The 14,935-nt window shown below is 42.6% G+C and overlaps 1 protein-coding gene across 2 annotated transcripts; it reads right to left on the reverse strand.

The window, feature by feature from the left end:
- Window positions 1-222: 222 nt before the first annotated feature.
- LOC139346484 (leukocyte elastase inhibitor-like) lies at window positions 223-14,500 on the reverse strand. Of its 2 annotated transcripts, none has more exons than XM_070985524.1 (9): window positions 4,844-4,947; window positions 4,492-4,675; window positions 4,201-4,341; window positions 3,494-3,611; window positions 3,013-3,155; window positions 2,367-2,444; window positions 2,188-2,277; window positions 1,918-2,098; window positions 223-1,037 (listed from the first exon to the last, which is right to left on the reverse strand). In XM_070985524.1, the coding sequence occupies exons 2-9, from the start codon at window positions 4,666-4,668 to the stop codon at window positions 808-810; spliced, it is 1,158 nt and encodes a 385-aa protein (XP_070841625.1). In that variant the 5' UTR covers window positions 4,669-4,675; window positions 4,844-4,947; the 3' UTR covers window positions 223-807. The 2 variants fall into 2 exon arrangements, with proteins under 2 accessions (XP_070841625.1, XP_070841626.1); XM_070985525.1 differs by lacking the exons at window positions 223-1,037; window positions 1,918-2,098; window positions 2,188-2,277; ... (4 more) ...; window positions 4,492-4,675; window positions 4,844-4,947 and adding exons at window positions 7,596-8,139; window positions 8,798-8,978; window positions 9,065-9,154; ... (4 more) ...; window positions 12,278-12,415; window positions 14,271-14,500.
- Window positions 14,501-14,935: the final 435 nt, after the last annotated feature.

The following is a 14,935-nucleotide window of genomic DNA, read 5'->3' on the forward strand; positions in this document are numbered from 1 at the left end:
TGCTTCAATCCATTTTTCTCAACGTCCAAACACATGACCTAAAGCACTGTTACAAATCCAAGAGGATTAAATGCAATCATCAGCTCCCTCCACTGGCCTCCTGGCCTAATTGGTTCCAACCTGAGGATATGTTGGATGGCTGCAGCATGAAGTCTGAGGGAATTCAGCACAAAATGTACTGTAACACAAAGGGTAATAAAATTAAACAAAAACATGCACACAGTTTTCAAACCATGCCTTTATTCCATTTGTACAAACAGAAACATACATATTGGTGCAGCACTTTGAATTCATTAGCTGACAAAATCTGCTGTCATTATACTCTATGCTCAATATACTCAGTTACATTTCAAAGCATTGTACTCATGATGATGTGTAGGTGCAACAGTTCAACATGCCAGAGTGTTTGCCACACTTAGTTTCCTACTCAAGCATAAGCAAAGATTCTTTCCAAAATACACATAATCATCGGGAAAAGTATTTATAAAAATCAGCAAAAGCACACCTGCAAGCAACAGACTGGACAACAAGTGGGATACGTTCAGCTTTGTAGTTCTGGGTGTTAATGCGAGGGTGCGGTGAGCGAATCCACAGTTTTCACTTTAAGGCTTTCCGCCAAAAATGTGGTCTTGAAAACATGGGATGGGAATTTGGATTCAACTCAGCGGGGAAATGTGCTTCACAGCTAAAGCAATGCAGAGGTGCTGTGCACACACTCCAGAGCAGTGACACTACGCCCTAAAAACTGTTCCTTTAACTGCATTAAAAGGAAGCAGCTGGGTCACACAGCTGCACAGGGCACAGTGCTCACACAGGGGAGCAGAATCGGCCGGCAAAGAGAACGCTCATGGTGGTGTTATGTCGGATGAAGAAGAGGAAGGGGTGGTCGGCGACGAAGTGCACTAAATTGAGATTGGCACACAGAGGCTCACAGTACACAGTGGTGGCAGCAGCAGCTTCAGTTCCCTCTTCATTCACCTCCACAAAAGCCTTGTGGGCGACTTTTGAAAGTACCAGGCCTCTGGTCTCAGACATGCCTGTCCAAGAGGAGAAAAGAAAGACATTTTTAAACCAAAAAAAGTGCACTGTCATGTGCTTAGCTGTGATGCTTTACACTGTACACAATAATCAATATGCATGCTACCTTTGTGTTTTGGATCACCAGTGGACACTGAACGTATTTGTCAGTATAGCTTCTCCTAACTACAACATTCTTCTTCTGTTCTTCACAGGCTCCCTTCAGCACACAGTGTGTCATTTCTGCCCCTACGAGTCTCTCAATCAAAAGAATCAACTTAGCTTCTTAACAGCATTTTTTGATTCACAACATTTTGGCGCGGTTTCTCTCTCCGATTAAACGTGATAGCATCCATTGTTGAGAGCCTGGTAAGGTCACCCAAACAAGCGCTAATGGATAAGAAACCAGACAACGAGTGCTGTCCTCACCATAAATAGGGAACTCAGGGCCTATTCCCAAAATAGTCAAAACTATCAAAATGCTCCAGAGAGCTGAGGCTGATGTTTGCCCTGAGAGCAACCCAAGAACCACCTGGATGATGAAGGAAGTTATCAGCATCAGCCAGTACAGCTGGTTCAGACACCTCTGTGACAGGGAAGGTAGACGAAGTACAATCATTCATTTCGAAGGCGCAATGCAAGTAAAGGCCCGTCATTCAAAATCCGACAGAAGGCAAACAAGCACTACTAGAAAAAACCCTAAGTGTCGAAGTGAAAGTAACTGTTCTGCTGAGGAATGCTGGTGGCTATTATTAGTAGATAACACTGATGTCTCAAAGCAAAACATTGTATTGTTGTAACTGGTCAAGGTGGAAGTAGTTTTTACTGCTTTTTATAACACTGGATAGTTTCACTGCTGACATTACAGTCACTGTATCCGATGTGGTCGATCAGTCTCACCAGAGAAGTCGCTCTTTAAGGCATCGAAAGCATCCACCATGCCCATGTTTTTCAGGACATTGTTCAGGTCATAATTCTTCTCCATCTTGAATCGAGGCAGCCTCACGTCCACCTCAACTCGAGCCATCTTGTCTGGACGAGTCCACTCCACAAATTTCTCATAGGTCAGCTGCTTCTCCAGCTGGGGGTGGATAAAACATCAACAATTACATGTGTCAATGATCATATTCAGAGCGTGTGTGTGTGTGTGTGTGTGTGTCCGTGTCCTACCTTCTCCAGACCTGTTGTATTGTCCTCCATCTCCTTGGGTAAAAAGATGAGCATGCTGAGTTCTTTTCCTTTGTAAGGCATCTCCAGGACCTGCCCAACAGAGGGTTTCAAACATGACAGCAAACACAGTTTATACTGCTCTCTGGCCATATTGACTGACTGATCAGTTGCTTAATTACCTGACAGTTGGCTTCAGGAACAAAGGCAAAAGGAAAGTAGGTTTTTTGTCTCATCATCTGCACTGGCTTAGTGTCATTCTGAGAGAACAAAGAGAGGAAGCAGAATCTTTTAGAATTGAGAAAACACTATTTTAAAACAGGCTCTGGTTGAGCAACATTTGGGATATTAACACTGATTCACTGACTCTGATTGGCTGCAAGAAAGTGGAATATTAAGTAAACCACAGAGACCTCGTCATAGGAGTTAGTGGATCAAATCAGGGATAAAATGTCAGTAAATATTAGACTTCACATCAGACGCCATGAAACGAGCTCAAAGTGGATGCCAGTGTTGCTTTATTTATGCTGTGTGTAAGCTGAGTTAGTGTTAGAGGTGAGACGAACATGAGGTGCCAACATGTCCTGAACAGATTTTTAGTCTTTTGTGTCAGATTTGGAGCATTTTCTGCAGCCATGACCCTGATGAAGAATTCACAGACTCTTTTTAGGACTTTCACATACGTGATAGAATGTGACATTGAAAAAAATCCCTTTCAAGGTTCAATCTCTAAAGAAATTCACTTCATATCCAGCTATTAGACCTTAGTTACTGTATATTCTACCATACAGTCAGTGTTCACTGAGTGCTTTCTTTGTGCAGCTTTACCTTGTTGACTCTAAACTGGGCATCATGCGTGCGAACCCTCAGGAATGGTTCATTCCAGGTGCCTTTGAAGTAGATGGCATTGACCAACACCAGCCGGGTCAAACTGTTCACCATGTCTTTGGCCACAACATCCTTAATTTTACCTGTTGACAGCATTAAAACCACATGGAACCAGTAGTATCAATGCCAGAGAGCACAAAGCTTCCACCCGAAACTCAAGATCATCTGAAGAAAAACAACGCTCATTAGCTGTGTCCTCCGAAAACATAGATACCTGAAAAATAGCAGGTTATTCAACATTTTTTGGACGAGGGGGTTTCCATTACTAACATCTGAAGAGGGGAGTCACCAGCACACACTTTTTTTTTTTTTTATTAAAAGGCGGATGGAGCTCACCTCAACATTTCGTCATCATGACTGCATGCGGTCTGTAGGGGCTAATGAATCAAACTGATGGGGTGTGTTCGTGTGTGTGATGCACCTTGTGTCTGCTTCTCCACCCAGCTGTTGATGTTGACCCTTGCTTGCTCAAACCTGCTTATGAAGTCCACAGTCTCCAGCTCTGCACTGTAGTGTTTCCTGGTTTGTGTTAAGAAATCCTGGAACCACAACATGTCTGGATTCACCCGAGCGAATTCATCACATTGATGCATTTCGTCTGTTTCTTTACTTCCTTGCATGCTTGCCTGCTGTTCACTCACTCACCCATGGGGCTCTATTTTCGATTCCGCTGCCGGCGCGGCGTAGGGTGCGCCCCCTGCGCAGTGGTATTTTCGTGCAGCGCAGGCAGGCGCACTTGGTATTTTGGTAAACCAAGGCGCACAGAGGTGCGTCAGGATGGGCGTTGCAGTGCAGTAGGGGGAGGTGTCGCCATAATCAGCCGGCAGATTTGGATTTTCGTTCCATTTCGGTCCACGCCAGCGGCGCAAACCAGTGGAGTCGTGCGCTCACGTCACCAACACCTCACAGGCAGGTTTCGACCGTGTCAGACTTTGCGCTGCGCCGCACCGGCGGCGGAATCAAAAATAGAGGCCATGGAGTCTAATATTTCTATCTGCGTTGCTCATTCACTCAAGCCTAACACACATAATCACACCCATGGAGATACACTTGAAGACACACACACACACACACACACACACACACACACACACACACACACACACACACACACACACACACACACACCTGAACGAACCGATAGGACTGCTCCCCGTACAGTCTGTTGGCAACACTGAGGGCATACGGAGTGTCTGGCTGGTTGAGCTCGCTCAGCAGTCGGGCAAAGCTAACGTGGACATCATCCTGACAATCCTGGGTTTCCAGGCACTGTGGACACAGCAGACAACTGGTGATCGAGGAAAATATACTCAATTAGGAACAAGTGAAAATACACTTTAATATGACACTTAAAGAAATGCTCTGTGAGCACAAACACTTGTTTTCAAAGTCTGTGTAGGTCCTGTGTGTGTGTTGCACCTCCACAATCTGCGCAAGTGTGTTGCCTCTGGCCCCCAGCATCACCATAGCCAAGGCTGAAGAGATGCTAAAAGGGGAGAAGAAGACATTTGCGGTCTTGTCGTCATCGCTCAGCTTTCTCAACAGAGCCAGAGAGAAGATGGTGTTGCCTTTGGATAGCGGGGATGGTGATGCCATATTGTGTCTGATGCAAAGAAAGGAGGGAAGAGCTGTTAATTCCTTTATCTGATAAGTTCAAATGAGCCAGTGAGCTGATAGTCTGGATGAGGCGACTGCTGCTGATGAGGCGACTGTCAACAAAGCAAACATTATTCTGCCGTGAGAAACTGAGTGAGAGTCATCCTCTACTTACTCACACACACTTTCCTCGTTGTCCTCAAGTGATCAGGAGCCTTTCTGTCGCAGGAAGACTTCTGCTGGAAACTGCTTGTTCACAAGCTGACACGCCCAAAAACTTGCCACATGAGCTTCCGCATTTTCATATGTCATTATACGGAAGCCGTCGGCACAACAAGATTTAATTCGCTTTTTTTTCTTCCGAGGCTAGCGCACACAACGGTAATTAAACTGTATTAACAAATACAGACAGGTTTTAGGCTGTAAGCAAAATAAATTCTTTGTCGTAATGCCAGAAATTATGTGCCAGACCTGTTTTTTATTTTGAATATTTAAAATGTTTTGCCTCTCTGGTTTCTGTGGCATGACTTCACATTGGTTGTATGTGTTTCCAACATTATCACAGGTGAAATTACCTAAGTTGCGGCCAAAGGGCATGGCGATGCGATATTGCCACATTCCTTTGTCTGATTAGTTAAATTTCCTCTTGGAACATTAACATCCAAAATATTAATAAAAAGTTGTCTTCAAAACAGATCATTGGTTGTTCTATAATACAACGCAGATAAAACAAAAATTGTGCCCGGTGCTCAAACGAGGAAGGAAATATTTAAACCCTTCATTATATTGGCTTCATCATAATTTTTTTTAAGGCTTTTTATGTTTTGCCTTTAATTGGTAATTAATGTCTTAACAGCAGCAAATGATCTGATCCCTTCACTCTGCGCTCTGAACTCTCCTCAATCCTGCACGTGCTCGCTCCAGCGCCAGTGCAGCAATCTCAGGCGCGTGCTCTTCATTAATCATCAACCACGCTCATGCTCACCAAAGTTCACTTTGGATTCCCAGCAGGCTGCTGAACCACACCGGTACTTGCATAGATAACTTCTCCTTTCTTCAAAAATACCAACTCGTTTCTATCTTGTTTCCACAGTCTAATTATCTCCATTGTTCCTTCATTTAAAGAGGAACTGGTCAGTATTTAATTAGTATAGGATTCATTCAACAAAATGACACTGTAATGACATGCTGTATGAATAAGAGTTACCACACTTTCCCACCCAAAAAGTGATGGGTTGTTCCAAGCATATTCCTTTATAACCACAGATGCTACACATCAAGTAAACCAGGTTCACATCTCATAAATATCTAACGTTTTGACAGCTCTGTTTGGTAGCAGTACAGTAGAGAATATTCTTTGTGTTGCCCAGATCAAAGAATTACTGCTTTTCATGAAGAATCAAACCCCACATTCTGCACTTACTGACAGACAGTGTGCTGCTGGTCCTCGTGTGTTCAGGATCCCTCCTGCTGCAGGTAGATTTGTGTTTGAGACACCCGTTTTTATTTACTGACACACCCCAGAAAGCTTTGGCAAATGAGCTGCTGAGTTCTCAGCAGCCCACAGTGATGCATTCATTTAAAAAAGAGTTCTTGTGTCGTTTTTGCTGCCAGGCATCTTAAGTTTTGTAGACTATATCAGATATTGTTTATTTAAAATTCAGTTCAGCACCACAGGACTTTCACCCAAAGGATACACTCACTGTATATCTACCCCTCAAAACAAGACGGTTCCATCAGTGCAGGCAAGTCCACAAATGGAAAAAGAGAAGTGCGCTTTTAACAAGTCAGGATTTATGTCTAGGCAGTAAAGACATTTGAATTTAAGAGATCTTTGTGACCAACACATGTCGTGAACCCGAAAAATAACAACTATAACAGAGTATAAAAAATATAGACGTCATAAAAACTACTACTAAACCTGAGGGGCTGGTATCTCCAACCAATTTCTATCTAATTAATTCACCATCAGGCGTCACTATAAAACAAATAGGAACCAGTAAGAAAGAGAAGAAATGGGGCTGATTTCCATCAAAAGAAAACCGTGATCTGCACAACGAGAGGATTCAGTTAAAACATCACAACCGAAGGAGTGATCACCTGACTGAGCCAGTTACTGGATTTGAGCTTGTAGTAGTTAGTAGACAGAACAAACCTTTTTAACCTGCCGGGTTCATCCACAAAACACAGATTTGTTGAATGAAACACCAAACACTTATTGATTCATACCACAGTCTTTATTCTGCTCGTTAAGGCAACAGTCTGCATTCTTATGTAAACTCTGCTGTCTTTACTCCACATTCAGTATGCACATCATGTAATTGGAGCATGCCAACAGTTAACTGCACTTAAAATGGTGATAATAAAATTGGTAATATAACACAGCATCACACAGTCTCAGGCGTAGGTAATGCGCTTCTATGAGACTCTTGTTTACTTCAAATAGATATCAGATTTACAATTCTCTCTGGACAAGGAGGAAAACATTCAGACGGTCTACACAATATTTCTATACTCAATTACAGGAAACGATATTTTTAATTCATGAACTGAAATTGGAATTGCGCACAAACACACCTTCAAATAACAGGCTGTGGGAAACAATTGCAACACTTTTGATCTTGTGACAGATTAGTGGATGAGATAATGAGTGGAATGTGAGGGTGCTGTGAGTAAAACTTGAAAACCGAGAATTTTGGAAGGACGCCCATGAGGAAGGAGCGAGGGACAAACAGAGCGTGGACAAACCTGGTTTAGAAGCAGTGAAAATACAGTGTGTGCTTATGTTGCTAGTAATTAAAAGCATATTATGAAGACAGAATCACTTGTGTAAAACGAATGCATGTGTAATTTTAGCCTAGCACCATAGATTCATTTTAAATACTTTTGCCAAATCCTGCTCTTGGACATTATTCAACGTTAAAACTGATGAAAACTGCTAGCCTTTTATATTGTAACTACAGCAGATATTTACCACCTCTGGTAGAATCACAAAGTTCCATGTGCACGGACGGATTACTGAACTGGTCTACAGGGCACAGGCCCATACACCCAAAGGGGTCAGGGAAAACAACCACAAAGAGATGCCAAGTTACCCCAGAACATGCAAAATGACTACAAAAAGACCCAAAGCGGCCACAGAAAGGACTGTGACTCTAGCTCTTATGGGTGGCCTTTTCCATGCCTGTGCCCAGAGGCCAGTGGTCTCATAATCCGTCCATGTCTAAAAGAAATGCAGCCGTGCTTACTCAGGGGAGGAGTATCGGCCGGCAAAGAGAATGCTCTTTGTGGCATTATGTCGGATGAAGAAGAGGAAGGGGTGGTCTGCGATGAAGAAGCCAGGAAACGGTTCAAGGCGAGTAGTTGAGACAGCACCAGTGGCAGCAGCAGCCTCAGTTCCCTCCTCGCTGACCTCCACGAAGGCCTTGTGAATGACTTCAGACAGTACCAGGTCGTTGGCGGGAGACATGCCTGTCAGCAGAGGAGAGAGTCCATTGCTTTATCGCACTGAATCAGCGATGCTTTGTGTTCTTTGCAAAAACAATCAAGCACAACCTTTTTCTGATGTCCCAGCAGTCCTGGTGACAGATAATGTTTCTATGTATTTCCAGTCAGCAATGTTTTTATTTGACTGTTTTTGCACAGCACCTCTTACAAATCTCTAATGAATCTGTTTTGGGTTTTTTTTATGTTAATAGCACTGTGAACGGATGAGGTTTGAATTACTGTAAGGTAAGTCGTGCTCTTTTATTTGTCCCTGCAGTTATGTTGTTACCTTGCGAGGCATGAGATCACTCGAGCCGAGAACTCATCTTGACAGGCTTCAAGTTATGCGCTTATGACCAAATCACAGTTGCTTTGGACTAATCAGCCTCCTATAAGGAACTACTGGCAGCTGCGGGCATGGTTTAGGTATAATGACAGTAAGAGAAGCGACAGTGGTGGCACCTAAAGAGGTTAGCGTTGATGCTGCTATAGCATTTTTTTCAAATCGCCTGCCCTTTTCCAAATAGTTTCCAAAGATGATTTCCCAGATGGTTCTGTGTAACAAACCATCTGGCTCGTTGCACTCTTGAAATACTTGAAATACTATGCAGCGTATACATTAGTGGCATACTGTATGTCTTACCAGAGAGGTCGCTCCGTGAGACATCGAAAGCATCCGTCATGCCCATGCTGGCCAGGACGTTTTTCAAGTCATAATTCTCCTCCATCTTGAATCGAGGCAGCTTCACTTCAACCTCAGTTTCACCCATCAAGTCGGGACAAGTCCAGTCCACAAACTTCTCATAGGTCAGCTCCTTCTCCAGCTGGTGTGGATACAATATCAGTGATTAGTCTATCTCTTAAAAATTGGACATTTCTTTGCAGTATGTGTATACTCTATGTGTCCTACCTTCTCCAAGCCTGTGGTGTCGTCCTCGATGTCATTGGGCAGGAAGATGAGCATGCTGAGCTCCTCCCCTTTATAAGGCATCTCTAGGAGCTGTCCAGAAACATTCTGTCCATAATCTTATTTCATTTAAAGATAATCACATTTATTATTATCATCGGCCTGGATGGTTTCCAACATCACCAGAATGGAACCAAATCTTAAATCTGTCCGACCATATTTCCTTGAAATCTGTTCACAAATTACTGAAATGTCATTTTTTTGGCAGACAAACATGGGAAAAACCATACTGTTGAACAACACGGACATTACCTGACAGTTGAGCTCAGGAATGGAGGCGAGAGGGAATTTGCTTTTCTGGCTCATCATCTTCACCGGTTTAGTGGTATTCTGAGGACAACAGTGAACAGAACAAGCACTTCTCCTGTTGAGTGAGTCGTTCTCTCAAAGCTTCCACAAACTGTAATACATGCTCGGCTTTTTGAATACTTCCATCCTCATAGTTGTGACTTATGATGCATCACAGATCCTCATAGAAGCCTGGTGACTTAACATTTTTCATTCTGACAAAACATTTTGTGAGACGTGAGAAGTCATTTCCTCAGACGATCGTCCCAGGAATGTTTTTTATTTTGATGTATGTGTTTTTTGGGGTTCCTCCTACCCCCAATCTGGTTTCAGGTGACATTTGGAAAAGCCCATCATTTATCAGGGGTGGCCACCCTGACCACCCCACTGGCCCTGCCTCTGCTCTCCACAAAGACATCCACGTCATTCAAAGCATCCCTGCCTGTCTTACTCTTGCCTTGTAGTGATCAATTTATAAAACTTTACTTTAGTCAGAATTAGTCAAATTATGTAACTTTCCATGTTTGAAACACAGCTCCAGCATACAATTCCAGGATATTCCACAAATCCCAAGACCAATGGGAACAATGGCAACTTCCTCAAACTAACTAAAATGGGCTTCCCTCGTCTGGTGCAGCTTGCACAGCGGCGGTTTCATTTTCACCTGATGCTGTGAGCTGCAGCAGATCAAACTAGAAACATCACAGTCCTGATGCAAACTGTGTGCTATCAGGCAAAAACATCTCATGAACCTAGAGTGCTGCCTTTGTTCCTCCAGCGCTGTCTTTGTGCTGTATTACCTTGTTTACTCTAAACTGGGCATCAACAGTAGACTCCTCCTCGAACTTCTTGTTCCAGTTGCCTTTGAAGTAGATGGCATTAACCAGTACCAGCCTGGTCATGTTGTCCACCACATCCTGGGACAGAATGTCCTTGATTTTACCTGGTGAACAGTAATGAGCAAAATTATCATCATGAACAGGCTCCAGTAATGTTTTCATCCAAAACTCAGGAATATTTTATTTTTTTCTTCTGTTACAACAATTTCCAGAAGCACTAAGACTCCTCGAGGAGGAAGAACTAGAGATCAGGTGGAAAAAGCGAAAAACAATAATAGAAATGTTTAATAGGTGTCTAATTTCCTCCAGCAGATTGCAGCAGAGCCCTACAGCTCTCATGGCAAGTCCCTGTGTCCACTAGCTTTGGGTCTTGACATATTCAACACGAAAAAGGCCCTACGGGAGGATCTGATGCTGGACTCATCATGTCATGTGGGGATAGAAGGTCAGTGACCTGCTCTGCAGCTGACGACCGGGGTCTGATCCCTGAGGATTCACAGAGGCTGGGGAGAATTTAAAGTGTACCAATGGCAAATTGTCTACCAGAGACAAAATAAACCAGTCTAACAGACAGACCAGACCAGTCTAGATGTCTATGAAGCTGAACTGAAGTTAAATGATCATTAGCACCAAGGCTGCATGAACTCTGAAACAGCTTAATTAGATGAGAATTGAGGATTAGGTTCTGTGGCAGACTGGAGCGCTCCACTCCAGCAATGTTTTTCATGAGACTGGTAGGCCCTAGATTTAGCTTCCAGTCTATGTGCTGATGGGTGTGTGTACGTGAATGTGAGATCTACCTTGCGTCTGCTCCTCCACCCAGGTATTGATGAGGAGCCTGGCCGCTTCTGCGCTGGCTTTGAAGTCCACAGACTCCAGCTCAGCACTGTAGTACTTTTTGGACTCTGATAAGAAATCCTGAAAATCATAAATGGCTCATTTGAATACTCACAGCACAGCTGGAGAAGAACACTCTCATTTTGAGATGAAGTCAACATGAACAGAGAGCTGAGCACACTTGACCAATGTGATTGCTAGAGAGCTCATCTAATCTCCTCATACATTTAGCTGGTTGAGCAATACAGGAAGTACTTTTTTTTTTTTTTTTTACACCAACTGCATAGCAGGATAATGTAAATGACGTAAGTAAAATATAGCGTGCTACACATAAATGAAACCCTAAAAAGCTTTAAATATCCAACAGACTCACCCCACCAGAAATCATATGAGCAGTTTTAAATGAGTCAGTCAAGTAATCTAATTTTTTTTTATTATTATTATTAATTTCTTAGAGTTAAGGTATTTTTTGGAAAGGTAAGTGACAATAAGGCTGCACATTTACTTAAGGCCATGTTGCAAGGCATTCATCCTCATTACTAAATTACAAGACTGCAGTTCAGGTTCAGACACACACACACACACACACACACACACACACACACCGCAACAAACTGGTAGGACTGCTCTCCATACAGCCTGTTGGCAACGCTGAGGGTATAGGAAGCATCTGCCTCATTGAGCTTGCTCAGCACTTTGGCAAATTGAGCATGGACATCATCTTGACCGTCCTCGGATTTCAGGCACTGTGAACAGCCAGAGAAGACCTTGGTTACAAAGACACACTGAGCCAGTGACAGATGAAGGACGGCCTGTGTTATATCAATATGGACCATTGGCCTCGTGGTCATCTTACCTGTGAAATGATGACAACAGACACCAAAATCATCATTAAATTGAGTGTTGCATGCTACATAGATTGTGTTGAGGCAACCATTATCAAGGGGGAAAAAAGTAACATGTAAGCAGGTTTTTAAGCTGACATTAATTTGCTGCGTAAATCTGCTTTTTTTGCACTTCATATGTCCAAATTCTGCTTTAACAGATGCAGTAAGATTTTGAAAATTGGCAAAGCAACGCAGCGGATTATTAAGAGTGAAATACTCTGGAGCCAAAATCTCATATTTCCCAACCAGAAGACACCACCAAGTCTAATCATTCATCATTTCTTTGATTTTGGCTTGGTTGGCACCTTGAGCAGATACTGCGGCAGTCTGGTGGTCTGCTGTAACTGCGTCGTCATCTGCATCCGTGTTTCCATCTGCGACTGCATCACTGACTGCTGTGCTCCTTGCAGCTCCGGCTGGTCTGACTCAGTGAAGCAGAGGACCTGAGGGTGCAAATGGTAGTTTCCCTGATCATTAGGATCATTGATAAGTTCAACATTATTCGTGTGTTTGTGTGTGTACATGTATTTGCTAGATGGAGAGGAAAAAGTTTTTAACCAACATCCACAACCAAGCATGTGTGTGTGCGCGTGTGTGTGTTTGTGAAAGTGTGAGAAAGGGTGTGCACAGGCTAACCATTACTAAACCACTGCAACCGTCTGGAGAAAGGAAATCTCTCTACATCCTCATGTTGAATCATACGTACACATCAAGGTATTCAAGTATTCACACGTTCGACACAACTGATGACTCTCTGGCAGGACGACACCGTTCTGTTAACCTACAAATTCAGACTTGCTTCCATGTAAATTCCCACTCAAAGACTGTCAAAGCACCATCAACATTCTACAGTTGGTGTTGACAGTTGGGAGCAAAAGCCTCAATACACAAGGCACAACTCATCCAAACCAGGTTTACATGTTTGGAATGTATTCAATAAAATAACTCTAAAAAAATTTTAATAATGAAGCATTCATTTTTGCAACTCAGCGTATTTTCCTGTACTATCTGAACAATGCAAAGATCTGTTGCTGCTGTACAGTATGGTGTACTGAATGATCCCAGCTTTACTGTCTCCTATTTCCCCTGTTTCAAATTATTGTGTCCTTTTTTTTTAAAACAGGACTGATTCACTCTGGGGTCACTCCAGTCTGGACAGCAGCTGCAAGTAATAAAACTTTTAATTTACATCATTTATTTGAGAAAAGTAACAAAACCATGCTGTAAAGAAGGAAAAAAATCAGTACAAGTTAAATTCGTGCATTAAATGTGTTACTAAACAAGAAAAACAAAAGTGAAAATCCTCATCATGGTCCCTGACTGTTATTACTGATGCATTAACATGTAATTAATATTGAAAGTCAAGGTGGATCATTTAATCGTTTCTTATACTATTGGAAATATCAGTCATTTAAAATGCATATTTTAAGCAAGTGCATCACTTTTTGTGTGTAAAGGATGTGATCCCGAAAAGTAAATTGTTAAAATGGCAAAGCTCAAATAAAGTGATTAAATGTACTCTCCACCACTGGCAGGACTGTATCGCTCCCTTTTTAGGCTTCACCGCTTTACTGTGCTGATCATTTTTGACGTCTGCTGCTTAGAGATGAATGTATCTGTTCCTCTGCCTGTGATCTGAGTCAGTCAGAGGAGATCCATGTGACATTTGCTGATGCTGGGAGACACAATGAGTAACTAATGCATGTGACCACACCTCATCTGCCAGACAGTTAGGTTACAGTTTTCCAGTGAGACACCGAATAAAGGCCGTACTCATGCCAGAACAGAACGCTGATCCGCCTTTCTCTTTCTCTTCTGACGCATTAATTTCATGACAAAATTCCAACAACACAATGAACCACATCTACTGACTTGTCATGACATTTGAGTACGTGCCTGTGTAAACACCTGGGTGTGTTTACATTACGGCTTTAACTTTGTGCTGTTCATTTTGACAGCTTTCTCTCTCTCTCTCTCTCTCTCTCTCTCTCTCTCTCTCTCTCTCTCTCTCTCTCTCTCTCTCTCTCGCTTTCTGTGTGTGTGTGTGTGTGTGCACGCGCTGGTATCAGGCTACTTTTGGAGACATGCTGCAGACTCCAGACCAGTTAAAAGGTACAAAAGCCTTCTCCCCAACTTGAAAACAGCTTCTTTGGAGTCAAGGGTTAAGTTATGGTTGGATTAAGTATCCAGGAAATGAATGGAAGTCTATGTAATTTCCCTCAAAGTGATTTAAATAAGTGTGTGCGTCTGTGTGCTTCTATGTGTGTGTGTGTGTGTGTGTGTGTGTGTCTACTGTACCTCCGACATCTGGGCGGCTGTGTTGCCCCTGGCCCCCAGCATCACCATAGCCATAGCTGAAGAGATGCTAAAAGGGGAGAAGAAGATGTTCCCGGTCTTGTCGTCATCGCTCAGCTTTTTGAACAAAGCCAGAGAGAAGGTGGTGTTGGCTTTGGATAGAGGGACTGATCTTGCCATTTTCTTCTTTCTAATGCAAAGAAAGGAGAGCACAGCATTAATCAAATTGTAAACTGTTGCATATCCATTGATCTGACAAGATTCCCTGATAATGTGAAACACACCTGTAAATAGCTTTAAAACTTTTAAAACTGATCGGAATCAGTCTCTTTTTTGACACGTGGAGGAGAGAATATAGAGATAAGACTATTTCTTCTCTTGTACTTTGTGTGAGGATGCTCATGAACCATATGAGTGTTTGCTAACCCTTTACATTAAGATACACATATTCACCATTAACTAGATGCTTATTAGCATGCACATTAGCTGTGTGTTGATTCTTATAGTCATTATAAAGTAATGCCTTATTCTGGGTTAGTGTTACCAAGGGTTAGGTTCTTTAGGTTGGAATTCATGTACAATAACTTCCATACTTAGCAGGTTATTGAGAGAAAACTCTTAAGTCATGGCTGAGTAGTTGTACAATGTGGCCATGCATAATAATGCTT

This window comes from Chaetodon trifascialis, chromosome 18 (genome assembly GCF_039877785.1).
Source record: "Chaetodon trifascialis isolate fChaTrf1 chromosome 18, fChaTrf1.hap1, whole genome shotgun sequence".
Taxonomy (NCBI): domain Eukaryota; kingdom Metazoa; phylum Chordata; class Actinopteri; order Chaetodontiformes; family Chaetodontidae; genus Chaetodon; species Chaetodon trifascialis.